The sequence below is a fragment of the Chamaea fasciata genome, unplaced genomic scaffold (assembly GCF_029207755.1).
Source record: "Chamaea fasciata isolate MVZ Bird 193981 ecotype frontalis unplaced genomic scaffold, bChaFas1.0.hap1 SCAF_5, whole genome shotgun sequence".
Classification (NCBI taxonomy): Eukaryota; Metazoa; Chordata; class Aves; order Passeriformes; family Sylviidae; genus Chamaea; species Chamaea fasciata.
The window spans coordinates 66,651,851-66,679,638 of record NW_027094090.1 but is presented as its reverse complement, the minus strand read 5'-3'; the positions used below and the strand labels follow the sequence as shown (position 1 = coordinate 66,679,638).

The 27,788-nt window shown below is 44.1% G+C and overlaps 1 protein-coding gene across 9 annotated transcripts in view; it reads right to left on the bottom strand.

The window, feature by feature from the left end:
- The window catches only part of ERC1 (ELKS/RAB6-interacting/CAST family member 1), a 246,477-nt gene that overhangs the window by 52,009 nt on the left and 166,680 nt on the right, over positions 1-27,788 (bottom strand). Inside the window, exon 16 of one of the 9 annotated variants that reach the window (XM_066184272.1) lies at positions 13,505-13,705. The exons of the other annotated variants lie outside the window; for them this stretch is intronic. Coding sequence (XP_066040369.1) covers positions 13,702-13,705 — 4 coding nt within the window. The 3' untranslated portion in view covers positions 13,505-13,701. Of the gene's footprint in view, positions 1-13,504; positions 13,706-27,788 lie in introns of those variants that run through there. 9 annotated transcript variants of the gene reach the window in all.

Sequence of the window (27,788 nt, the reverse complement as noted above, 5' to 3'; positions counted from 1 at the left end):
ATATAGGCTGGGAAGAAAGGACACAAAGATAATCACTCTAACTGTAAAACAGCAGTTCTCAAAGGAAGCCAAGGGACTGATTATCTTAGGGAAAGCAACCTGTTCTGCCCTTCAGCCTTAATTCCCACCTTTAGCTGGTGATGTGCAACAGGATTTCAAAGCAAACCTTGGCCTTATTGCCCAGTAGTGTTGGCTGGTCTCACCTCTCCACACCTCGCAAAGGAGGAATGAAATGAGGTCCTAAAAGTGTGGTGTGAAAGATGGCATCATGCAGGGGTGATGATGAAAGACAAACCAAATACTTCGCATTTCTTATCTACATTTTGTCTAAAAATGAAGTTGCAAATGCACTTAGAGTTCTGCTGCAGCACTCAATACCAATAAGTTTATTGTCAGGATCCCCACTGAAGCCATTGTCTCAAATGGGAAAAATCATGTATTTCAAGAGGAAAAGGTGTGCATCAACAGACAAAACTGTTCACCACCTGACAGGACAGTGGACTTACACAACAGACTCTCTGTGGGTGGAATTTCTCCCTGGGTTTACACAGGTGTTCCTCGTCCAGTCCAAGAGAGTTATAGCTTGCTTTATCAAAAATCTCACAGATCCAGTGCAGAGAGTACTTGGACCCTGCCTAGATCCTATCTAGAAAAACATCACTGCTTCCCTTTCAAAATGTAATACCGTACAGTAAAGCAATTTTTTTTTAGATACTTCAGGACAATCATAAAGAATTCTAAATACATCCGTGCTACGAAGAAACACAAATACTCTGGTGACTTAATGGAGGCAAAGAGTAGAAGAAAGGGAAAGGTGCACATCAGATTCCCAGATGCAGTGTCAAGATTGTAGGTGTGGGAACCCTGGAGAACGGGCATGTTATTGTTGCCATTTTGTTTCTGCTGCTTTTGCTTTATGGAAAAGTATCCAATTTTGGATGTCTGCCTGAAACATGAAAAATACCAATAGGGTGAAGTGACAGAACATGATCCATGACCCCTGCTTTTTTTCCAGCTATCGGTATCCTGGGAAAGACAGGCTGGCTTGGAGCTCTGGTCATTTTCACTTTCTTTAGAGTAATCTGTTTTGATTATAAAGAAACACTTACTCTTTTAATAGTAAGCCCACAATCCTCGCTGATGATTCAGGAGCAGAGCCAAGAATATCTCTGTAACTCTATCTGTGGAGCCATTACTGTGGTATGGAAATTGGGGGTGCCTCAAACAGCATGTAAGCCATCCACCTCCTGCAATCAAATCCTTTGCTGCCCATCTCTGCTTCTTAAGTGAAAGCCCCAAGGCCAGGAAAACGAGATATGGACAGCAGCCCATTGCTTTTCTTTTTTGTTCTTTTTTTTGCTGAAATATCTCCGCCACCATGTCTTAGAAAAGAACTTCCTGCTGGCCAAAACCTCAGTGCTGTGCTGTGTGATGAGGGTGCTGGGCGAGAAGCAGGGTGAGAGCTATTGTGGCTTTCTGACTGGCTTCTGGAACTGAAACAAGGTGAAGTTTGAACAGGAGTAAGAAAAAATACCCTGTGATAAGTGCCTTGCAGCTGCATTTTTTACTTCAGCAAGCTAAACATGGACTGATCCGTGTTGGGAGAAGTGCAGGGGTCACTGTCAGCTCTGCAGGAAGGGACATGTCTGTAGCGGCAAGCTCTTGTTCTCAGCAGATGCTTGCAACTGCCAAACGATGCCAAGCCCAGAAAAAGGACACACTGCCAAGCAAAAGACAAGGCTGCTGATTGAAGAGCGCTCCAAAAGTGACTTATTTCCCTTCCTGAGAGCTTTGTCCCCAGGGAGGCCAGAGGAACACGCCGTGAGCCAGGGGATGTGGCAAGGAGGAGAAAACGGGCTGCTGTGTGAAGGGCGGTGGCAGCAGGTGAACAAACCCATCCAGCAGGAGTGCTGCAGTCAGTCCTGCAGGCCCAGGCACTGCCACAGGCTCTTCTTCAGCAGAACGCTTCTCCTCAGGTCCCTACACTGCAGGTCCTGAAATGTTCCCACGAGCAGGCAAAGCGTGCTGCACGACCCAAGGATGCTGATCCTTTCAAATGCTGGCCAGAGTCAGCGAACAGACGCGGCTCACTGCTGTTAATTCCGGCATTTCAGACGCTGGGCCCAGTGCAGCTGTGCCAACATCAGCTCAGCAGGGGCAGAGTGCCCGTTTATCTCTCCACTGGAGCAGCCTCTGCAGCCTGAGCTGGCCAGTGCCTCACAAGAGCCAAACAGACACACTGAACGCTACCAATGGAAACCTGAAACGGCCACAGTGTGGAAAAATCGACTGAAAACACGTTCCGGTTTTACTCCAAATTGGACAAAAATGGGGGATTAGTTCTTTTCCTTCTATTTATGCTGAAGCCTTTCACTGAACGTGGCTCATGATCAATACAGACTGGAGAGCTATCAAGACCAGTAAGTTTAATTCTTAAGACACGGTGGTGGATATAATCTCAAGATCAACATCAACGTTTTTTTTCTGTGTTTGCAGTCTTCAAAAAACAATGCAAAGAAAGACGGGCTTGCCTTTTTAAAGTAGAGGACTACGGAACAGTTACAGGCCAGCAGAGCATAGAAATTCAACAACCTACACAAAAAACAGTGTGGAAATGCATGTCTCCTTCAACCCTTGACTAGAAATGCCTGATTTGGGGAAGATAAATGGGTAATAGTGTACTATTACACTACTACTAATCACTAATGCAAATAAAATCAAGCTGTCTTCAAGTGGGTTTCTACGGCACTTGGTTTCAGAAGACTACAGAATTCCTTCACAGCCCTTTCCCGGTAAAGGAGAAGAATCCATTTGGTGAAACACAAGGGGAGGTGAACTTTAAAAAGCAGTTCTGTGCTTTGCAGTATCGTTCCCAGGGTCATAGCACTAGAATATTTATCAGTTGTATAATTAGAAAGAATAACAGGCTGTAAACAGTGCTGAATTAATGATGCTTCAAAACATGAAAACTATCCATATTCATGAAAAGAATCTGTTTACATATGGCAGGGAGAGCACTTATTCCATACAGCGACATTATAAATATATTGTTCCATCTAATTTTATTTCAAATTACGAAACTTCCTCCTATCCGCTACTTCTGAAAGTGTGAATGAGATAATATGAGAGCAATACTGACATCAGCAGCAGCTTTGATTTTAATGTCACAGAGGAACTGGGGTAATTCCATCAGCGTTTATAGGGATCAAACCTGTTTTCTTTCCGGCTGGCATTAAACTCAGTATTTGAAAGTCTGACACAGATTTGAAGAGCTCAGGTAGCTACAAGCTCCTAACAATCAGTTCCTTCAGCAGAGACTGCTGCACTCCCAGGAGGGATGACGAAACGTTTTTATCCTGGCATTTCAAGATGGACTGTAATGATGGCTGGTGTGCCTTCAGTCCACAAGGGAAGATTCTCCTGCTTCACCAACTGGGAACTCACGGTGAGGGCATCACTCACCACAGAGCTGCCACTCCTGCAGGACTTGCTGGGGTTGTCTGATTTTTGGCCACTGCCTTTACTCCAGGCCAACAGAAAATGCTGCCAAAAAGCTTTTAATGCTTTCCTATCAGAGACATTCGTCAGACTTACCCTGGAGAATCACCATCACAATAAGAACTGTATGATTTGCATATGAATTAAAAACCCTCACAACAACAGAAAGAACTCGCAGGCAGAGATCTGGATCCAGCACTGCAGTGTTATGAGACAGGCAACAGCTTGGAACATAGAAGTATTCAGTCATTTCATGAGTTTAGCAGAATGATGGGGTTTGGGTGGGTCACACTCTCAATAAACTCTTAAAAAGTAATTAGGAGTACAGCACACCAATCCACTGATTCAATGGGCCAGATCCCTCAGCCCCAACATTGTCCTTTCAATCATAAACTGTGTCTACCACTACAGCATAGTTCTGAACTCCACATTCCTTCCTAGTTTTTGTTTGTTTGTTTGTTTTCTTTTTTTGCTTGTTATAGAACATCTTCAGAAAATTAAGAAACACTGACTTGCAGTACCTCACAGTCCTTGCTCTGGGTTTCAGGATTTGGCTCTCAAAAGTAACCTTGAAAAAGGCAATTTACCAGTGAATGACATTTCACGCTGCTAACACACGAGTAACTCACTCAATATGCAAGCTGCCAAAATTCTGCACTGGCTGTAACTTCTGCAGCATTTAAGATGTAGCTCGAAGTATCCCAAAGTGAGCAAACTTTTATCCAAAAGAAACAGTGGCTACCTCTCGCTGCAAGAAAGTGGGAAACAATTTTAACTTGGCAACAGGTACTACCTGCTTTTTTTTAATTACAGCTGGGAATAATCAAACCTCAGGCTGCAAATTAATTTCCAAAGCACAGCCTTAAACCTCCAGTCAAAAGGGATAATATCCCGCTCCTTCCATTGCAGAGCTTGTTTCCTGAATCAGCACATCCCCTTTGCCTGGCCTGGCTGGCACATCAACACCCTTCCTAATCTCTGCTCCGTGCTCTTGCAGCTACCAAAACACAACCTGAGAATTCAAGCAAACCAAATGAGATGAAAACGAGAGGGTTTTGTCGTCAGCAAATTGAAGTTTTCTGAACGGACAACTTTCCACTGGTCTCTTCAGTGTCACTGCACACGTGTGACCACAACTGGCAAAGCAGATAGAAATACAAACTCTTGGTGAGTACAGGTGTGTGTGGTCACAAAAGTGATGTGCCTTTAATTTTCCAATGTAAGAATGGTGTGATAACGATCAGTGTGAATTCCAGGACACAGGTAAGCATTACCACTCGTGCTGGCCTTCTTTAAAAAGAAAATACTGGTAACATATTTAGATTTCCCTGCACATATTTTCTCTAACATCCCAATTGTCTCGCATCACAGAACTCCTTACTGGGATCGATAAACAATGCTTTTAAAGTCGTTTCCCTCAAGACGTTTGCTAAAGTCACAAGTAGTCCTATAAATATTTTATATTACCTTTCCCATCAGTGTTTTAGCCCTTCTTGTGCTTAAGCTTTCCATCTTAATTTTATCACTTTGGCAGCAGAGGTAAAAACTGGCAATTCCCAGTCCTGCTCATGAGCACTCAGAATTGCAGTGCAGCCTTAGACTGTGTCTGCCAGCATTTCTAGAAAAAAAAAAAAAAAATCCAACACTTTCACACAGAACTTTCAAACCCACTCCTAATTTCCTGAACTAGTTTTATTGATGAATACCTCAGTGAAAACCTGGCTGCTGCACATCACAGCTGCTAAACTGATAGTCTATAAGCCTTAAGAGGAAGTTCCCCAAGACGGGACATTTCAGAGGGAACTTTCAATCCTGGCACTCAATATTATGGGAGATCTGTCCCTGTGAAGGGTAGGATTCTTTTCAAGACAACCTTCCTTGCTTTAGCTGCCTTCAGTGCAGAATCTGGATGGAGACAGCAGAGCTCACAAGGCTCTGGAGCTCCCCAGAGCCGGCTTTTCTGAGAGGGAAGTCCTGAAACAGGTGTTTTCTTCCTCTGCAGTTTAACAGCAGGGCAGACAGAGCACAAGCTCATTTTTCAAACTCATTCTTCACCCAGGCAACAGAGGCCACCAGAATACATCCACCAGATTTTGAAAACTGACTTTGTAAGAAACACAGCTCCATTTTCTTTTCCTGGCACATGGTCAAGTACAGGTTGAGCTTTAGCTTAGCCTGTGGTTTCACAGTCACCTTCAGCTGACCCAAGACAGGCTCCTGTGGCAAGAGATGGTTCTGCCCTCCCATTTCCAGGTTCCTGCCCCTCCCTGGTGCCAGCAGCAGTGGCTGTGCATCCCTGCAGCCTGAGGAGCCAGTGAAACCCTGAATAAACACCAGGAACCCAGATCCCTGGAGGAGCTGCAGCTCTTCCTGACGCTGTGACAGTGTCAAAGCCTTCACTGCCAAAGAACGGAGAATGAATCATGGAATTCTCACTGATTGTAACGTATCAAACAGCCACAATTACTACAGTGAAAACAAATGTCCTGATGGCTCTGTGAATCTGGCCTGGGCTGAAAGATGGGAGAAGGCAATTTCAGCTTTACCAGTCAAACTTTGACAGCGATACTGCAATCTTACTGTGGCTTCTGATCACGTGAAAAACTTCACTCATGATTTATAACACAGTTGTTTTAAGAAAGTTATCCAGTTTAAATACTCAAATGAAACATACAGAGGATCTACCTGCTTGCTAAATGATAAACCATGGTATTCCTGGGTAGCATCATTTATCTCACTTCTGCATCTGCCTCATTTCCACAGTTGACATTCCCACAGGTGATCATACCTGCCCTCCTCTGTGTTTTATCAGCTCACTGGCAAAGGCATTCACTTAGTTTTGGGACCATACTCGTACTATCCTTGTCCTCAGTGCATTGTGGTTCCACTTCTTTTCCTCATCTTTTTGCAGCACTGGCTATAGAATATTTATTATTTGGTTTTATTCCTTTTGGGAGGTCTCACTCAGCATGAGTTTTCACAACTCTCACTCTATTCCTACAATTTCTGCTTCCCCTAAATGTCTCTTTCTCTCGACCAGTTTTTAAGGCTGCTGCCAATTCCCTTTTGGATACGGACACACAGCTTTGTAACTTTCCTAAACTTTTCCCTTTTTGCTTGTTTGCAAAGACCTTACAGTTTCGGACTTTTGATTTAAATAAATGCCCCGCTTCCTCTACATGAACCTCCTGTGCTCTTCCTTCCAATTTACTTGCTACCTCGTAGTGTCCATTTTTCAGTCTATTGCTTGAAAATTGAAAAACTTCACTTTTCTAGCATAGGTTTTTATTTGAATAAAGGTTTTATCAATTTGTGATCACTGCAGCTGAAGTCAGTTTTGGTGAAGATTCCCTCTCTAGAGTCATCACCACTTAGTACAGCCCTGAAGTCTCACACCCATCACATCTTGGTGATCTAGTCATTATTACGTTAACAAGTCTGGCAGTTTCTCTGATTTTTATCCAATAAATAGATATATCCTACAAAAACACATTTCTCCATTATTATTTACATTTAACATGACATTACAGCTAAAATCCACAGCAGGATACCATCCACTCTCTTTGTGCAGTTTTTATGGTCCTTACACTATTTTGACTCAAAGTAATGCTATAATTTATACTCCTTCTATTTCCTCAAAACCTGCAGTGTAATTAATACACAACAGCATTACTTTCATTTTTAGTTTTCCTGAACGACCTGTACCCACATTCCAGCCCTGAATATTAATCTGTTTCTCGCTAATTGCTATCCCTGTGACGTCCAGTTTCATGTTACACACCAGATTCATTTTGTTGCCCTTTCACAAACATCTGAACACTCTGCCACAGGCACCACTTCAACAGATTTTCCTCTCAGAGCTCTGGGTTGTTTTCATTCTTTATTGTCCATCTGACCATCAACCTGGATGTGCCTCGTCTAACTTCCTCCTCCTTCTCTGAAGGTTCTTTTGTACATTTGATCAAGCTCCTCTCCCCGAACCACTCTGTCTGATTTCTATGACGAAATGTTTTCTTTAAGGTCAGACCTTTTTCTCTGAGTTCTGCAAAGGATGGATTTGGGCTTTGGTGGTAACAGCAGCAGCACTAATTGATCTCTGTTCCATCCTAACCATAACTATACCTGCATTTTGTCTTCTCCGGCTGCTGCTGTCCCAGAGAGGGATTCCAAAAGGAGCACAAGGAATGCCAAGTGCCTGGGCAAGGTCAGGAATAGCAGCATCAGGGGAAAGGAGGCTGGAAGCAGTTTCATTGAACACTGAGGCATCACTTTGCCTCCTGCTCCTGGAAGCTCCAACGACTGCTGCTTAAGTAGTGCCAAAAGAAAGTGTTTCTAAGCAAGCAGGAGTTGTTGAAAGGCTTGAGGACAGAAATGGAGCAGGTGTCAGGGGCTCTGGATAAAATTTGGATATATTTAGTTCTGTAATTGCAGCAGAAGGGGCCTGAGAGGTTTCATTTAATTTCCTTTCTCAGATCCGGGGCTGAAAGCAGGTGTAGCTACTTGCAGTCCCTGAGTGCAGGAGGTTTGTTTGAATGGGCACTGCAGCATTTTCTGCTGAGTTCTGAAGATAACTTCCCAGATGTTTGAGGCAACTGGCATTCTACAGTAACTAGGGAGCATCCCACCACCTTCCTTTCTGTTTTCACTTCTCTCCTGCTCTCCACGAGATGAAACCAGAACTGCGCACAGTCAAGAGTTTAAGGAGCCTGAGCATGTGTGCTCTGCTCCAGAACCAGCTCTGTTAAGCCCGATCTAAACCATGCAAAGAGACCTTTGACAAGCCTTTATCTCAGACCCCTGCTAAGCGCAGTAATGGTACACTCCTATCCAAAGCCTTTTCCATGTACAGAGTTTTATTGAAATAAAGAGAGGCTCAGCCACCTCAAAGGAAGCTGTTGCTGCCTGACTCGTGATGAGACACAAGGTAGGTGAGGCTTAAGCAACGCACAGAAAGTGTTGGAAGTTGGAAAAACCTCCATTTAGCACATTCTAGCAACCGACACCTTTTCAAGTGAACAAAGCTGAGGCTGTGTTTATGCTGTAGTTTAAACAAAAATCCCACCCGAACTGCCTTACTGAAGAAACGTGATCACAGATCAAATTTACAGATGTAACTCTCGGCACCTTAGAAAAAGTAATGAACCTCCAATTTCGAGGCTGTGAAATAGAAAAAAGAGAATTGAAGCAGCCTGTATCACACAAGAAACTGGCTCTCATGGAAACCTGCCTATACTACAGATAAATTAAAGTTCCCCTACCTTCTTCTAAGTAACATCTTGCTTATTTTGGTAAAGCTGACCTTTAATTGGTTGTACAATTGTTAAGAATCATCATTTGGTATCTACTTACTTATTAAGATATGTGGCAAGGTTAATGTTTTTCAAAAAAAAATTCTTGCTGAATTTTAAGCTGTTTAAGTTTTATCAACTTTATATATTAAAAAAAAAAGAGGAAGTAAATTAAAAAGTCAAGGGGCAGAAAATGACTGCAAGGCAGGGGGAACATGTGTGACGTGGACAACTTTTAATCCTGAAACCATCCCTAAGAAACAGGTATTCTGGACATCAATAAAACTTCTGAGCATTTTCTGAAGAGTACAAACTAAGGAATTTACAGGAAAACATCTGCTTTACACAGAAAAAATATTTCAAGAAGTGAAAGACCAGCACCAAAGGAAATTAACAGATTTGAAAACTAACAACTGCCAAATGCAAAACATGCAAAGAAACAGCGTCCATTGGAATAGAAACATGGCTTAGTGGAGCTGAGAGTCAGGAGCCTCTCTCCACTCCTGTCATTTGTGATTCCACCAAAAGCACATCATCTCACCACCCCGGAAGCGCAAAAGCACATCTGGTAACATCTGTAAAGCAGTGACATTCCGAGCTGAAAACACTCAGGTCTCTTTCTTTGTGTTTATTGCTAGCTGAAAGGAAAAAGGGGATTACCAAAACCTTGCACACTCCGAGGTGCCTTATTTCTACCAGGAGCACCGTGACCGCCCGGAGATCTTTCATTTCTTCACGCAGGAAACTACAAGGCCACGAGAAAGGGGATTACCAAAATCTGGCACACTCCAAGGTGCCTTATTTCTGCCAGGAGCACCACGACTGCACGGAGACCTTTCACTTTTCCACTACAAGGAACCAGGAAGGAAACACCTGAGCAGCGAGAGGATTCCCCAGCAGAGTGGGCACTGGCAGCCCTGAGCAGAGCCGCCTGTCTGGATTTATGGCAGCCCCTGAGTCGAAGCCCATCTGGTGGGAAGGGGGAGGCTGGGAAGACCACGCACCGCTGACATTTTTGCCATTCCTGCTGCGGTACGGCGTGAATAAATCACAGGGCTGAGGTCACAACAGCCAGCCCATAAAGTGATTCATGGGCCCAGCAGCACATTCCCCCAGGACTATGTACTTTATTACAGTAAACCTCAGAACAAGATACAATTTCCTGTCTCGAGGAGCAGACTTTAAATCAGGACACCTGGACAGCCCTGCAGCGCTCCCAGAACAATGGGGCTGAGCCCTCCTGGCTGGCCCGGCTGCCCTCACCCAAAGAGCACCTTCAGAGATCCTCCCTCTGCTGCGCCTCACCGAGGGGACACCACTGGCAAGGCAACGCGCTGATATCATCCCGTTCCTCAGCCACAGCTCCCCACCCAAGAAATGAATCCTCTCCACATGTTGTTTTTTCACTCCATTTTAGCTTTTAGGTCTCTTCTGCGCTGTCCAGATTTGACTCAGAACGTGAAGGCAACAGAGGAATTGGAAGGGAAATCACTGGCTTAGCTGTTTGCAGGCAGATCCTGCACTGGAAGGGTTTTTTTTTCTCTGCAAGCTGAAGAATCTGACATGCAATTTAGGTTGTAATGTGGATGTTCTCACTGTGATCAAGGGCCGTGATCTGAGTTTTGGGTTTGGCATCCGGAAAGAAACGGAGGTGGTGACAGCGCCGATGGTATTGTCAGACTCCTGAGAAACCTCCCTCCCAGCTAAGAGTGATGCTGCTCTTCCACCACAGGCCACGTTTCCAGGAGAAAGAAAAGAGAACTCATCTGAAGCCACGAAACAGAGCAGTGGGTGTTTCCCACTCTCCCTGTGCTGTGGAGCTTTGTTTCCCTGCACATTCCAACCACGCAGACCTTGCAGGCTGCCACGGCTGCTGCCTTGTGCTCCAGCTGTCCCATGGGCTGGCTGCACTTCTCCTTGGAAGCAGCAGGATACTTCAAATGGGAGCTGCCCGTGTGCACACAGAACAGGACAGAAGAAAAACTTGCTTTGTCTCCTTCACATCCATAACAGATCACCAAAACCTGAGCTAAAGCTGGGTGTATTTTTTTTTTCAGTATGCATCATTCATGCTAAGGAAAAGGGAAGGGAAGCTTCCCTTCGAGCATTTAAAGGCAGCTTTTTCCCTGCAGCTTTGATGACAGTAAGTCGTTCTGTACAAACAGTAGGAAAAAAAAATCCTGGTAATTTTTACTCTTCAAAGTTCTTTTGAAACTTAAAACTACATCCACAACAAGGTAACACGTCCCTGGGAAGCTGCTCCGTGGAAAACAGACACGCCTGAAAGATGTTCAGAGGACAAAAAACATAAGAAAAAGTGGCAGAGCAGAGGAAGTTTTGGGAAAATTGAGATGAGAATTCCCCAAATACTGTAAGTTAAGAATGCTGTTGAACCAGTCAAACTAAAAAACATCTAGGTAAGGAAAGAGGAGAAGGAAAGGATTGATAAAACAGACGTAAGCAGCAATAAACCCATCAGATTTAGCCAAGCCTGAACCTCTTGAAGCTATTTGTTTCACAATTACTTTTCCTACAAGTGAAAACAGTTGTGTGGAAAATAACTTCTGCCACCTGCTTATTTTGTTTTGTTTTATGCTACTTAAAGGATCTCCTTGACTTCTGTGGATTGTTTCAGAGCTTACAGGAGGCAGAATGAAGGCTTATTGATTTCATCCAGCCTGCTTCCCTGTACAGAATAAATATTTACACCATACCCAGTTGCTCCCAACCGTTTACTCTGAGGGGCTTAGGAAAAGGACATCCACTCGGAACTGGCTGCTGTCCTTGTGAGTTTGTCCCAGTGGTTAATAATTTTCACTGTCACAGGCTGATGTCTTTCTATTTCCAACCCTTGTGTTCTCAGTTTCTGGATAATGATCCTTGTTTTGTCTGCCTCTGCTTGAATAAAGTGTTTCAATATCACTATTGTTTGATTTTCTAGATATTAGGACTATACAGAGTCTCGTGACAACTGTATCGACTATCCTATAAAACAGGACTAAAATCTTCATCCTATTCATACTCATTGATCCTATTCTTACGTAGCCAAAGTCCTTCTGCTGCCAAGATCACACTTTTTTTCCCTAGCACGGCCAAATCTTCTCCAAGTCACTCCTTTCCAAACAGTGCACAGTAGACTTCATATTGTTCTGATGGACGCACTTTGTGTAAACGAGCTTGCATTAAGAAGCAATTTAAACGGCCCTACATGCCTGCTCTCACCATTAGGGAACACCACACCATTTTCTGCATCACCTGCACTGTCATTTTAGACCCGCTTCCAGCTCACTGACCAAATGACGATCAGCCTCAAGCCCAGCACAAAATCTATTAAGCTCAAAAAATAAACATGACTTCAGTTTTATCTCTACTGGGAAAATGCTGACAGGCAGTGCTCACTTTAAGCATATTGTCCATACGGCGTTAAGAGGTAACATAAAGGACTCTTCTCAAGGGCACGTGCTGAGAGCACAAGGGGTGATGCCTTCAAACTGACAGAGGGTGGAATTAGATCAGATATCGGGAAGAAATTCTTCACTGTGAGGATGGTGAGGGTGCCCAGAGCAGCTGTGGATCCCCATCCAGGGAGGGGACCAGGATGGAGCCTGCTCCAGGGGAAGCTTTGGAACTGGACGATCTTTAAGGTCCCTTCCAACCCAAACTGCTCTGTGATAATGTTGGGAATTGGTCTTCAAGAGAAGATTAATTATACTTAATAATGCAAACAGAAGATTAATTATACTTAATGCAAAAAAAGTTACTTACGTTAAACAAGGTTGGGGGGGGGGGTTCAACCAAACTTTAGAGATAATCAAGGAAGCGTAATCGCATTTTTTGGACATTACACATCTTCCACAAAGTAATTGGACTGGTATTAATTAAAAGTCTATTCTTTATGTTATCAGAATATTTTATCAGCTTATTCATCACTCTGCTCATGAATTGTAACAGCTAATCAATTCATAGCACGTTTGCCACCCTCTGCCTCTTATTCTGCAACACTTCCAGGACTTCAGCATTTCCATAACTTCTAGAATTTCACCAGAATTCCAGGATTTATTAAACTTTCAAGGAGCCAAAATTCCCTTTAGCCAACTTCTTTAGTGTTCCTAGATACCAGAACCAGTGGTATGCTACCCCCAAGACACGTGCAACTTCTTCAGCAGTTTCTTATGTTGGAAAGAGAAATATGGGATGTCACAGTGCCTTTCTAAGAAGAGAGGCAAAACATTTCTGTTCAAGTCCTCTGTGACCCAAATTAATAATGAAGGATGTTACAAACCAGTAAAGGAACATTTTAGGCATGCTGCAAATACCTCAAGTGGCCTAATAAACTGAAAAAAAAAAATCTTTCTTGATTTTGGTTTTTTTTCAGTAATTCTAACTATGCTGGCTATTTGACTATCAATAGAAAACAGCAGGTTTTTATAATTGAACAGGGTTTTTTTGAATGCTGGCATTAAGAAAAAACCAGAGGTCTTTCATCACTATAGCAAATACAAATGGCTTCCTCTCTGAAACCAAAGACAAAATTACCACTGACTTCATATAGTAAGAGCTTTATTAAGGGACCAGACTCTTGCTTCCTTCCAAGTGGCTTCAAATATTCAATGAAAGCTCCCAAAAAACTTTCAGCATTTCATCTATCTACTTAAAAAGACACATAAAATCATACCTAATAAAAACCTCCGAATATTTTCACATTGCAAAGTGAAATTTGCAGACTCTGAGAAACGCGATTTTAGTTCTACGTGCTTGTGGCGATGCTTTCCGCTGTCTCAGTCTTCTGTTAAATGGATGTGTAAGGTTTGGCCAAAGGATCTGTCTTTCATTTCATCTTCAAGACCTTATTTACATGAGATAGTAACACATTCAGGGACTATGGCAGGGCAGCACCTCCAGTTGCTCAGCAAAATCATCTGCAGATAGAACAGAGATCAGCACTGGCAGATCCCTAAGAGTTTTTTGCCTAATCACTTGCAGCAAAGTGCTTAACTGCGATACAGAGCGGCTTCAAGGCTGGAGTGAAAAAGCAAGTTCTGATGGTTAGGTTTTGCCTAGAACGTGTCGTCCCCAATCCTATTTCAAAAAATCTGACAGCTAACGTTCTATTGTCAACATGACTTCCCTGCAAAACAAGACAAGGAAGCAGAAGGAAATGCAAGACGGCTTTTTTTTTTTTTTTCCCTCACACATCTTGCTTTTTTGCTTACTGGTGCGACAGGAACAGGGGACAGATAAAGGTGGCTAAGCAGAATAAATGTAGAAATGAGAAACACCTCCTCTGTCCTCTCCCCTTGAAGGGAGCAGTACCCTATGGAATCTTCTGTTGAAAGGTGACCTTATCACAACCGTGTCCATCAAGACATTTGTGGCCTCTCGACCCGAGAGCCCGCCTGTGCCACGTGCCAGGGATGCCATGAAAAGCTGAGTGAGGTGCCCAACCTCTCTGGCTGCTCCAGGTGATGCTTCTGGTCGCAGCAAACACCAAGGAACCCTTTTCTCCTGCCCTGCAGACAAGCACATCCTCTGAGAGCCTTACCTGGGGCCTGGATTAACACCTCTGCCTTTGATGTGGCTGCGGGGAGCTGTGTGCGCAGGCAGCCTCTTCCTGCCACCACGGGGACACGCTCCCAGCACGGGTCACCCTGAGGGGAGCAAAGCAACAACAGCCTGCCTGCAACAGACCCCTTCTTCACAGAAAAGCCACTCATTTATGGCCTCGGTCTCGTACACCTCACTGCCAAAGGTTTTGAAGCAGTTAATTTAAAAATAGAGCAGGAGAGTCAGCTCCAGAAGCAGAAATGAAGCGCACACACTAAATATAACCTATTCCAGACTACAGAAAACACTTCTGAGAGTAATGGCCGAAAAGACTCGCTGGGAAAAAGAATGTTTTACAACAAGGAGGCCATCACACCATAACAGCTTTGCACCATCAAAGTCAATGGCTGTTTTTCATTAACACAGCTGGTCAATATTATTTCGTTTAAATTAGCATTTCACTATTTTTGATGTCTTGAATTAGCTGCCTAGCTGGAGACATTTTCTTTTCCTTTTCTTCTAGCTGAGGCTGCTGAAAAGAGCGAAAGAATGCTACCTACAGAGGAATTTTTAGTTTCTATTAAACCCTTTCAGAGCAAGAAGTGATGTCAGCATAAACCGAAGCAGTTGGGAGAAATAAAACGGCAGCTGAGAAGAGATCCCAGGCTCTCCAAGACTCCATCCTCAAATGGGTGGCAGAGGATGACTGTGTGACCTCAGACAGCGCATTGCTTCCTCAAAGAAATGTGATTCATGACTGATGAGCAACGCAACCAGTATCAGGCAGTGTTGCCTCCCCAAAGGACACAGACAAAAGCTGTGTTTAGATTAACATACTCTCCTGAATTTTCCACTTTTTTGGATCACTCCAAGCCCTCAAATATTCTGCAATTACGAAAAAACAAATTAAAACCCAACAACTTCAAAGGAGTGCGTGCGCACACACCCTGCCACGCGTGGGACTTCAAACGAGCCCCTCCGAACGAGACAGCAACCCTTCCCAAATCTAAACGGCATTTTCTTACAAAATGTGAGCACTTTTCCAGCTTCAGAATAAGCGAAGGAGGTACATCCACGGTACTCGGTGATTCTGGGAGGGGAGGGTGCGGGCAGAAGAGAAGGGGGTTTCAGTGCAATTTGGTTACAAAGCTTGTTTGCACAGGGCTGTGCTGGCCTCACGGTGCCTATTCATAAGAGATCCCCAGAAGAGCTGTAAAGTCTGCCCATGGCCCAGGTGCTATAATTGCTGTCTGTCAAAACAGAGCTGTTTTCTCAGCAAACATTTCAGAATGCCCAATGCTAAGCTGATTAGTTAGTGGGTTTCTGGGGAGGAGTGTAAGGATGACGGCTGAGAGACACAGCAAAACTGATGACTCGGAGACGAGACTTGGATTTCATTAGAGCACTCCAGAGGATCCACATCCAACCCGGGGAATTGCACACCAGTGACTGCACCAGGCTGCACACTGCAAGTGAGAGCAACGATGCCAGAGTGGGGACAGGGTGCTGAGCACCTCACTGACAGCTGCTACTGGCAGCTTGTTCCACAACAGTATCCAGGAACTGGAGATTTTGTCTCAGAATTCCAAAACCCACACTACTGGAGGTGCCTACTGGAGTGAGCAGGCCCTATGATGTATTTTAGGATGAGTTTTCATTTCCTGTGCAGAAGGAAATATAAAACTGGGGCTCTTTACTGACAATACTCAGCCAGGTCCTCACTTAATATTGAGCTATTTAAAGTATTTTCTTTTTTTTATTGTCTTGAAGTTGTTGAACTTATAATGTTTATGTCATTAAACAAGCTCATACCAGGTCAACAAAATGCTTTCCACTTAAAGAAAGCGTGGAAGACAGTTTTGCATCTAAAAAAGGAAGAAGAACAGGTGGACTCTGCAAAGTCTCCTTTGCACATCCAGCCAAAGGTGGGGTTTAAAAGTTAATCCTCTGCACTCCAAAAACAAATACAGCAGATATAAGGAATTGCCACAGGAAATATTCAGTTCTCCAGGGTTATTTTTTAGATTAACAATTGGCTTATTGATTGATTCTTAAGGATTAAACCTCCAACTTCCCCATTTTGCTTCAAACCATAATGACCACGAGTGTGTAACAGAAGCTGTTCCACCCAGAAGGATCCAGCTGTTCCTGTTCCAAAAGGATCAGGAATGGCCTCTGAAATACCACACAGCTGAGCCAGTGCTGACCAAAACCAAGCACTGCCAAAATCTGGAGCTAGTATCACTGTCAAGATGGAAGACCTGAAGAGCAGTCTAAGTTATCAGTCAGTACACTGGACTTTGTAAGTGCCAAAGGGCATTTTTCAACAGGACGGGAGATGATGCAATGCAAATGCAACTTGATGGAAAAACTGCATCCAATTATAAACACGGATTTTTATTAGACAGTTTCTAGCACATGCTGAAGAACAATAGCCTAGCTTGTTGATTTCCGTGCTAGAATTTTTCTTCCAGCCAAGTTGCATGCAGACATTCCACTTTTTGAACCAAGGGGCAACCACACTGCTGAAAATTATCATTCTGTCTCCTTTTGTATCAAGTTCCCAAACCAACCAGGGTTACCACGGTTGCACATTCCATGAGAATACCCACAGATCTGAAATTGAGCCTACAGCTGACTCCTGAACTGGCACAGGACCTGAGGGCTCCAGATTTAACACAGCAGTGCTCCAGAATCAAACACCTTTCTATAACGCAGACACACTGTCAGATCAAGACCTTATACTGCCTGCCAAGAAGCCACAGTGCTCAGGATTTCTGTGTCTTTCAAAAGAGACAAATAACAAACTTCATGTGTAGAGCCACATGATGCTGCAACTTGTGGTGGCATCATACGTAACACGGGGAACAGAACTTCTCTTACGAATTTCCTTGAACGATCTGGATTCCTCTGTAGTGAAGAGGCAATAACCCCCCAAACACTCTAGAACTCTTAACTGGCACGCAAATGGCAATTCCTCCGGACGTTCAACAACTTCCAGTGAAATGTGCACAGCTCAGAATACCGTACACAGGAATCTGAAATACTGCAGGCAGCACCACTTAATTCCTAAAATCAAACAGATGGAAGACTGGGCTCCAGTCACTTCTGTAGCCCCTCTGTGTGATGGATGGAATTTCTCATGTTCTCCCATTTCAGCAGATGAAAGGATCCCTGTGATAACCTTTCACAGCCTAAAGACGCTTGCTCTGCAGAGAACCTGCATTGCCATTTGCATTGACACCAACGGTAGCAAACAGGATACGGTGGGGCAAGTTCACCCTGCACAAGCTGAGATGCCTCACTGCTGCAGCCACGAGACAATAAAAGAGATTGCTTGAGATTTTTACAAGTTCTGACAGCCAATTCCACTACTGCTGGCTGGCTCATAGGATTTAAATATCTGCATCTCAAGTTTTATAACTTGCCTCCCTAAGGGATTGCTAAGCTTCTTTCCAGAGACTGTTTGGAAGGGAAGCCATTCACTTTGGGAAAGACAGGTCTAATGCCCTTACTCTGGGGGCTCTGGTTTTGGCTCAGCCCCCTCTGTTCCCTGTCAGACACAACAAGAGCGAACCTGATTGCTGCGAGTCAACAATTCTAATCCATAAAGTTCAAACATCAGGATGCCAAGGACCAGGCTTCACTCACAGGCATTACCGTGTCAGGCTCTTATTTCCTGAAATTAATGGAAAAATCTGAGGTAAAGCAAGATAAAGTTACAACAAGGAGGAATAAAAACGTGATTGCAATTGTAGCAAAAGGTAATCAGAGAGATATTTCCATTACAGGGAAACCTAAAGCAAACTTAATTTTCAGGTTGCAAAGAATCCCTGTGATCAAGCTTCTTAAAAGCTGCTTGTAGGCACTTCTGAAAGAACTCCAAATCTGCTTCCTCCAATCAAGTCCTGCTGTTTTCAGCAGCAATCAGGGTAATTGAAGCGACCTCAGCCCCAGCTAACCACTTCGATGTGATCCACTCCGACACTTGACAATATACAGAAACATTGCAGAAAGAGGCATTCGTAAGAGAACCAGGATTAAAGCCACATGACAAAAATAGAGGCAGATTCTTCGTGTTATACCACACCCACCTGTGGGACAAACAGAATTCCGCTGCTCGACTTTTTTAGGCAAAAGCCCGTGATTTTCTCAGCATCTTCCAAATTCATTTGGGCTCAGTGCTGCCTCCTTAATTTCAGTGCCCTGTGCTCTACAGGGTACATTCCGTCATGTCAGCCTTTCAGCCCTCACTGCCATGCTTTTCCCTTGCTTGCGTTTCTGCAGTTCTGTTAGGAGCTGGCCCAGTCACTCCTATTTTGCCAGCACTGAGGATTACAGTTTTAAGGATATTATCCAGCACATCCCTACCTAAGCTCCTTCCAATATCCACTTCTGGACCTGTTGTCCAGGAATCTGCCCAAGGCACATTTGATCCTGCAGACATTGTCTCCACAGTGCAGACTCCTCTGTGGCCACAAAGCCTCAGGACCTGCTGCGTAAAGAAATGTTCTCCCATGTTTCAAGCACGTTTGACACTTTGCAGAAGGGTAGAGCCTCTCTTGTGTACCTCTGACCTCCGGTACCAGCAGCCTTGCCCGCAAGAGTTAAAACCCAACGTGGAAAAGAAATTCCTTCTTCCCATGGAGAAAATATTCTTTGTCACTCAGCAAGTGGCACGGTAGTGCATTAGTAAGCATTGTTACGCTCCCGTAATTTCCCCGTCACGAAAATTTCAAATATCATTTGATGCTCTATTGGGTGTCCACGACGAGGTGTTGGCAGCACAGGGATCGCAGGAGCCTCTGGGAGAGGAGCCCAGGGCTGCACACAGCTGGCTCCTGATGGCTCCACTGCAGACACTGCTCGGCCCAGCCGCCGCCAGCTCTGGGAAAACGTGTTTTACACAGGGCAAAACCTGCCCCACAGGCACGGGAAGGGGCAGGGGGGGAAAAGGTGAGAAGCAGCACTGGGAAGACCCAGATCAGAGAAGGAGGAGGGGAAGGAGGTGCTCCAGGAACAAAGCACAGAGATCTGCTGAAGCCCATGGTGGAGCAGACGGCCACTGCTGCCCTCCTGGAGCCCACAGGAGAGCAGATCCTTTCCTGAAGGAGTGCAGCCCCATGGGGAGAGCCCACACTGGTGACAGGAAAGAGCTGAGTGGCTGGACAATGGATGAAATACTGAGAGCCTACTTTGCTTTCCCTGCTAGATTTGGGGGAAAAGTCAGGATTTGGCGAGCCCCTGGAACAGGTTTCTCAGAGAAGTTGGGGATGCCCAGGCCCTGGAACTGCTCAGTGCCAGGCTGGATGTGGCTTGGAGCAATGTGGTCTGGTGGAAGGTGTCCTTGCTCATGGCAGGGGGGTTGGAATTGGATGACCTTGAAGGTCCCTTCCAAGCCAAACTATCCACAAATCCTCAGCGAAACTGTGACCTGACCATACCCACCCCACCCCTCCCTGCACTGAGAGCAGAGGAGTCTGCAGGGCTGGACTGAAGGGGAGCACAGGAGAGGGGACAAAGGGTGTTGGTTTATTGTTTGACTCGGTTTCCCACTACCCAAACCTCTAACTGGCGGTACACTCATTTTCTCCAAGGTGAGTTTGTTTTGCCCATGACAGTAATCAGCCTCTCCCTGTCTTCCCCATGATGCATGAATGAGCCTTCTCATCCTATTTTCTACTCCTGCTGTGTTGAGGAGGGTGAGTGAGTGGCTGGGTGGGAGTTCGGTGGGAGTTTTAGCTGAAGTTCACCCACCACAGACGTATTTTTATGTTCCAAGACCAGCTTAGAAATACACTCGTAACATGAGAAGGAGAAGCCTCATTGAAGTGAGCCCATACATTCCCATGCCAAGGTGGTTTTTTTAAAGCTGTTGGTAAAGTTCTGGGTATGAACTGGGGCTCAGAAATAAACTTCCTTAACTCTTCAGGCTGGAAGAGTTCAGCTTTTATAAGAAGAGCCTGACTGCAGTCATGGGCATGATGGAATGTGAAGAAATGGAAGAGCTGTCACCATGCACCCTGCACAGAAGAGAACTGTGCTGGATGAAGGAAAATGCAGCTGAACCAATAGGGCACCTGCTCTTCAAAATGAAATTCCCAAAAAGCAGTGAATCACAGCAGGGAAGTGCAGTCAGTTCACTTTTCACCTGTTCTATGTATTCAGGAAGGAAAGGTTATTTCTTAAATGCTGCCTCACCCAGCACCTCTGCCATGAACTATACTCAAAATCGTGATGTTAAAAAATTCGTTTCAATTCTAGTATGATACAAGGATACAGCAACCAACTCTTCAGTTCTAACAAGCACTCCTTTTTTTTCTTTCCCCTGCCAAAAACATTTTCACGCTGTCTTTTTTTCCTACTCAGCCAAAAGCAACAGTGATTTTGGCTCTGTGCCACCACAATAATCAGCAATACCAAGAGACCTCATCACAATGGCAGCAATGGCAACAATGCCCTGGAAGAAGCCAAAGGTTCTGTACAACCTTATTCCCAAGGAGAAGTTTCCTGGGCTGAAGTGCTTCCCTTTAGCTCTACAGGATGGCAGGAGAAGTGCTCTCACTCTATTCCCAAACTTCCTGTGGAAAGCAGCCCCCTGGGTTTCTGAGGGAGATCTTCCAGGACTGGAAGATCATTAAACATCAGTAAGAAACTAAAGCGGATTGGAATGGTGACCGTGCAGGATCAGCAGCTCTGACACACCCTGACTTGTGAGTATGGTCAACAAAAAAAGAGAAGGGGAGGGGAAAATGGACTGAAGGAAAAATGATTTCTGGGTAGAAAATTACTTGGCACTTTCTAACCCAAAATCAAAAATTTCTTTCGCGTTCCCTGTATCAAAATGGTTTCTATTTTAGACATGAATAGACATGAACATACCATCACCAAGTGAATGTGATACAAAATAAATCAGCAGCAGTATGTCCTTACTACATAATTACAGAACAGATGACTGAATTTTCATCTGAAAAGAACATTTGAATCTGTTGCTCCAAGATATTTTAGGAGAAATCATTCTGACAATGCTGATCTGATCAAAAGGAAAAAAAAGCCCATTCCTGTGACAGATTCAAGAATGCCATTTGGTAACCTTCCACCCTTCCTATTAGAAGGAAAAGAACATTTTAAGATAGAATGGTTTCAGGATTCTTAGCAGCTCTGCTCAATGTCACTGCTGGCTTTGTTTGAGGAGGAGACTCATAGGACAGATTACTTTATGAGATCAGTGGGCACATAAAAACCACATCTCATTTTATCCTAGAATTCTGATTTTGAACGAATACCCTTTCTCCTCAAAGTTAAAAAAAAAAAAAAGAGAAAAAACCCCCATACATCAATTTTAATTTGAAAACTACAAACTACAACCATAATGCACATACAAGAGACCGCTTTTTGCCAGTCATCTATAAATAACAGTCCATGGTGCCAATTCCTTGGTACCCCTTCCACATGGATCAGGTTAAAAATAATTCCCTCCTCTCCTGAATCACAACACTCACGGTACAGCTGAGACACCAGGTAAGGAACAACTCCTTAGGAGGTGGTTGGAGCCCTGACCACAGCAGCTGATGGGCACTGCACAGCCAACAAAGCGCAGCAGTTTGCCAATCTCATCTGAAAGTGCTTAGGTGCTCGGACGGAATAAGCAGGACTGTTTGCACTCCCATGGTTTCAAATACTGACAGAAGTCTACGTGAGCGAGGCAGGTGAAGCAAGGAATTCTGAAATCCCTGAATTTCTGCCTCTGAACGGAAGGGCATATGGAGACAACAAATAAATTGTGTGAAAATATTTACTCCGGTCTTTCTGACTGCTAACAATTAAACACGCAAATGAAGTTTTTATAAGGTTTTGACACGGTTCCCAACATCCCTCACATCCAATCCCACCCATTATACTTGTTGTCTTCCCTCAAAGCTGAACCTACTAATTTTTTTTTTTCCTTTTTGGATTGGTTTGTACCTACAAAACACATCCCAGCAATTGACAGGGGCAAGCCCGTGAATGCAGACATTGTTACAGTCATACAGACACACTTCTGCAGAGACAGCTTGGGCCTACGGGCCGAGAAAAAAAGCCGTATCAATTTAAGTTACATTTCTAATGACAAAATTGCATTCAGTCTAAGGGTCACGCTAACGATTGTGCTGAGTTAGCCCTTTCTGGTAGGACCAGAAGGGGGGGTAGGGGAAGAAACACCTTTTACCAAAATAGTTAAAATGCTATTAAAAAAAAAAAAAAAAAAAAGTCAGTCTATGCAGCCCGGGCCTTATAAGGAAGTGTTTTTAAACATTTATTTCTCGAAACACAAGGTTTCAATCAACAGCCACCGGAGACTCCGGGGTCACGATCTTCCCCCTCGATGTTCTGCACAAAGGTCAGGGAGCTTTTCCCTCTACCAATGAAACTGCCTCCCAAACACTTCAGCTACGGAATAAACAGCTTCTAACCCAGCCTGCCAAACTCAGCGTTGCTGTCTACAAAAAAAGACAAACTCTCGCTAAGATATCTCATGCTCGCGCTCTCTGCAGACTCTTTACAAAATTAAAGGCCTGTAAAATCTCGAACCTTTATTAAGCCTGTCAGCAACAAGTAAGTTGAGAAGAACACCATATGTCAATGTAAGAAGCCTGGTGAGCGCCTACACTGTATTCCTCAGAACCCAACCTGCCTGAAGCGCTGCTTACACCTTGACGTGGCAGTATATCCACCCTGCGTTAGCACACGCAGAGAATGAACACTCACGCTCGGCATTAGCTGGGCTCGTGTCAAAAGTGAAACACTGTGAGGTTCCAGGCAACCTGGAATAAAAGCAAAAGTAAGAAAAACAAATGCTCCGCAGCATTTAAAGCAATGAAGGGAAAACACAAAGGATGTATCTCGAATCCTGACTGGAATATTGCGAGGATCGATTGTTATGGCTAATAAGCGCCACCAAAAGTCAGAACTAGAACGGAAGGGGTGTGCTCTGCACAACCTCAGAGGGTATTTTAGAAGAAGCTGTCGTGCATTTGATGAACACCCTTGTGGGTGCCACCAGCCCTGTGCCTGACCCCCCGGAGCTGCCCCGCTGCCAACGTCACCGTGCGCGTTTCCTTCGCATGCGCCGGCGAGAACTTACGGCACCGAAACTTGTCCAGGAACGTATTCCTGCTAATTTTGCTTTAGATGGATTCTATTAAAACGTGAAAATCTTGGCAAGGACCGGGTGAGACTTGCCCACTGTCTGGGTCCCTTTCCCACCCAGCCAACAGGGCAGACTTTTTAGTTCATTATCACCTCATCAGCGCTCCTGTCAGCTGCCAGCAGCGAGAACTGGACTAAGCCACTCACTAATTCCTGGCCCTCCTGCCTCCACTGAAGCAGCAGTAAATCCAGAACAGATGGATGCTCTTTAACCCTCTCAATCCAGACACTTACTTGAATCAGTCTAATCAACCCACCCAGCTCAGGAGGAGGAATGAGTGACAGATGCAGGACGAGGGTGGGATGGAGCCGCTGCAGCTCAACCCTTAGCAGAAAACACCAGCCTGCGTCTTGGACACTGCTGGTAAGGGAGGCAGCCGGCCACGGGCAGGACGCTCTCAGCTCAGGGGCAGGACAAACCTTCCAGCAAGAGGGAAAGCTGGAAAGGGACGGGTTCTAAAGCAGGGCAAGTTTACCACGCACACAGAGAACTCAGCACATTACCCAAGCTACGAACGAAGACCACAGGGCAAGGGGTGGCTTTTGGTTTTGCAACTGAAATTGCAGCTCAGGCCACTCTTGCAGCTTGCCGTCGGTCATCTCCTTCCCACGGCATGAGACAGAAGTTTCAAACCTTGCCTCGTGTTGTCTGAGACTTACGGATTGCCATTTCAGCGCGCTCAGCCAGCAGAAAACTAACTTCAGAAAAATGTGGGTATTTTATTGCTGTGTTAAGAGTCCTGAATTAGTGCAGTGGAGTTGTGTGAGCTGCAGAGACAGCACAAAGGAGGACCTGGGAGAGGGGGGCAGGAGCAGATGGGGCTGCAGCTCAGCCTGCCCTGCAGTCAGACCACAGCTCCTCATGTTCCCAAAATTGTATTTTCAGTCTTGGGCCTGCAGAGCTTCATTCACGCAGCAGGGCAGAACCAGAAACTGCATGGGAAGTTTAAAATGCTTCTTAAAGGGGATTTGACTGTATCCTAACATCAAGAGGAACTCTTCTGTTTATTTTCACAGTCATGTTTTTCAATGAGACCTAAACACCTGTGGAGAACAAGGCTAAGTACAATATTCAGAAAGAATGAATTTTTTTTTTTTTTAGATTCTCTGTTATGACTTTGTATTCCCTGGCTTGCTACAGAGGACACAAATGAAAAAAAAAACAAACCCCATTATTACAGTGCCCTGGTATCTCAAATGGTTTTATACACTTAGAGGCTTCAAGAAAACCCTCGCTGAGTTATAAAAAAAGGCAAGAAAAAGTAGTTGTACGTTCATTTCAGAGCTTGGAAACCTAAAAAGGGTCTTGGCTAAGGTAAAATTCCACACCTAGAAGAAGTTATGAAAGCTCTTTAGAACAACCACTTTCAGTCTTGCCATTCTGTAGCACCTTATGTGTAAAAAAGGAAAGACCCACAGGAACCAATTCAAAGCACAGCAAGCAAATGATAACGTATCTGCAAACCCAAGGTCTAGGTCTGGAAAAAATCCCAAAGTGGTGGCCCTGAATCCAGACCAGCACCTGGCATGAATTATTAGGAGCATAAATGCAGCTTAATTGTCCTTTTCCCAATCAGGCTATTTAACCTCAGAGGGGGTGCGACTGCAGCTTCTCTCTGTCCTACCTTTCCTCCATGTTCGTGAAATATGAAATAGAGGAAGAGAAATGAAAGAGTCAATTAGCCTCTTGCCCTGTATCATGTAAACAAAGACTCCTGTTTACCCCGGGGCCCAACTGAAACCAGTTTCCGGAAACCAGGAGAGCTTGACAGGCACAGGATGAAAAACAAAGCTTTAAAAAAATAAATATATATATTTGTTTTGTCACTTTTACAAACATGCTTGATTAAACCCTTTAAAAACCATCCTGCTCTTGCATCTTTCACATGAAAAGTGTGTCCTTCTCTTAGCACTTTTTTTTTCCAATTATAAGCCATACACACAAATTTTAAGCTAAATCTCGGCGAGATTTTGCATTTGCTTTTATAACTGACAACTTTTAAAGTTATGGATTCCTAGCTGGAGAGTGCTGTATCTTGTCAAGTACCATAATGAGAACTGAGGGCCACGGCATAAACCGAAATTACAGAAGGCTGCACAACTGAAAAAACCAAAAAAATCTATTCCTGGAAGGTGGAGACAAGTTATTGTAAAAGCCATTGTGATCAGCAAACTCCTCCTGTCCATTAAAGGTGTAGGTGTGCATTTCCAAGTGCCAGCAGAGTGTCACCAGCCTCAGCTGAAGTGCTGCAAGTCAGGTAATGAAATACTTCCACCAGCCCATCCCAACTCTTACCTCAAATCCAAACACACAGTTCAGACATAAACTAGAAAAATGGGCAGCGCGTGAATTCCAGAGAGGAATGAGAGCTTTTTATGTGTGTATTCCTACAGCTAATACATTTAAAAGGGTTTTTTGTAAGACTTGTAGGATTTTCTTCGGGAACAGAGCACCCGAAAAGTAGATTTTGTCCTTTATTATGCATGTTTCAAACCAGCCATATCAGTGTACAGAGTGGGAATGCAAGTTTAACTGAAAACCTGGGACTGTTGGCCATGAGGAGGTAAATTTTCCACCTTTACCCAGCAGGCATTTCATGATGATGGTCTGCTGATTTATGTCCAATTGCTCCCAAACTGCCTTGGCAGTGGGAACAGGGGGTGAGGCAACTCTGAAGAGCTGAGGGCTTTATTCCATGCAACACACTACAACTTGACAGCTCTTAAAAAAGTATTCCTACCCTGAAAACACATTACGTTTTCATTAAACCATTAATCTGCTAAGAAACTTACAGAGCTTATCAGAGCCTACAGAAAATGAACTGTACTTATTTATAAAATAAAAATGACCCACACACACGGCAAGTCAAACAAAACACAAGTGATTGCAGGCATGGGAGTGTCTGCAGCATGAAAATGTGTAACCGCAGCTGGACTGAGGCAGGTGTGCTCTAAAAAGTGTTAGACACAACTTACTACACTGCTCCCATATTAATACCTGATTGCTACTGTGAGAGCCAGTGAAAAGAAAATGGAAGCAGAACAGAGATCTGTTAAAAGACAGTGCGCCTCCCACGTAGGGGAATAAAGCTTTCATGCTATTTGCAGCACTGAGATGAAAACCATAGAGCTGCCCAAAGCAATTTCTGACCCTCTAAAGCTATTTCCATTAAAAGCCTACAAGTTCTGTTTCAGGAACAGGCAACTAAAGATGAGGTTCTTGCGCTTGGTTGCATTGAAGTTGCACTGAGATGGTGTTTGCCCACCAAACAGAACAGGAAATTCAACATCTGTATAAATCCAATGAGGATGTATCCAAACATGCCATGAAGTAAAGTGGAGCACCCTGTCTCCCCAAAATAAGGGCACAGAAGGTATAAGGAGAGGTGTTGTCAGCTGTGGTGTGTGCAGGGATCCCCAACATACAATTCCCCCCCAGGGAGTAGAAAGCCTTAATAATTATATCTTGATTGGAGAGTTGATTCATTTTGACTCTGTTTAATCTGTGGCCTCTGCTGGGATCTTTGGGGCTGAGAACTAGAGAGCACACTGTCCCACTGTACTCTGGACATGGGGGGGTTTGCCAATTTATTTCTTGCCTCATTTGTCACAGAACCTATCAAACTGCAGTCCAAAGCCAGCTTCATATTTTTAAAGGCAAGGCAAGAAGGTATTTGTTTTTCTTCTAAATTAACATCTCCTGGCTAAATTAATCTAGTTTTCCAAACTCAAAAGCAGAGCCCTCACTAGCAATGAGACTCTAGCAAGCAAGATAAATCCAAAGATCAGCTCAGCAAAGCAGAACAGATTGCTTCTCTCCAATTACAGCACTGAAGTGGCAAGAAATGCAAACTCAACCTTAGGCACAGACATATAAAACAAAAAAATGAGGATGTAGAAAGGATCTGTTCGAGAACACGCTAGAAGAGGGAAATACATGGAGAACTTACACGCACATTTCCCATGAAACATTTGTGTCTCAGACCGTTAAGACATCAAAAAAAAATCTACAAACCCAGCATCTTCAGATTTTAATTCCTGATATCACTGAAGTTCTGTGGCCAGGGGTGAACAAGTCACCTCATGTTTTGCCTTTCAGTTTGCTCCTTCGAGGAACAGCAATGACACTGCTCTGCTTTAATTAAAAAGATGACTTTGAAATGTAAAATCCTTCAGTGAAAAGAAGGAAACTGAAAAATACTATCATTTATCGTTGCATTATTAATATTTTTGATGTGGCTAGATGAGATAAAGGGTTTTTCCAAATAT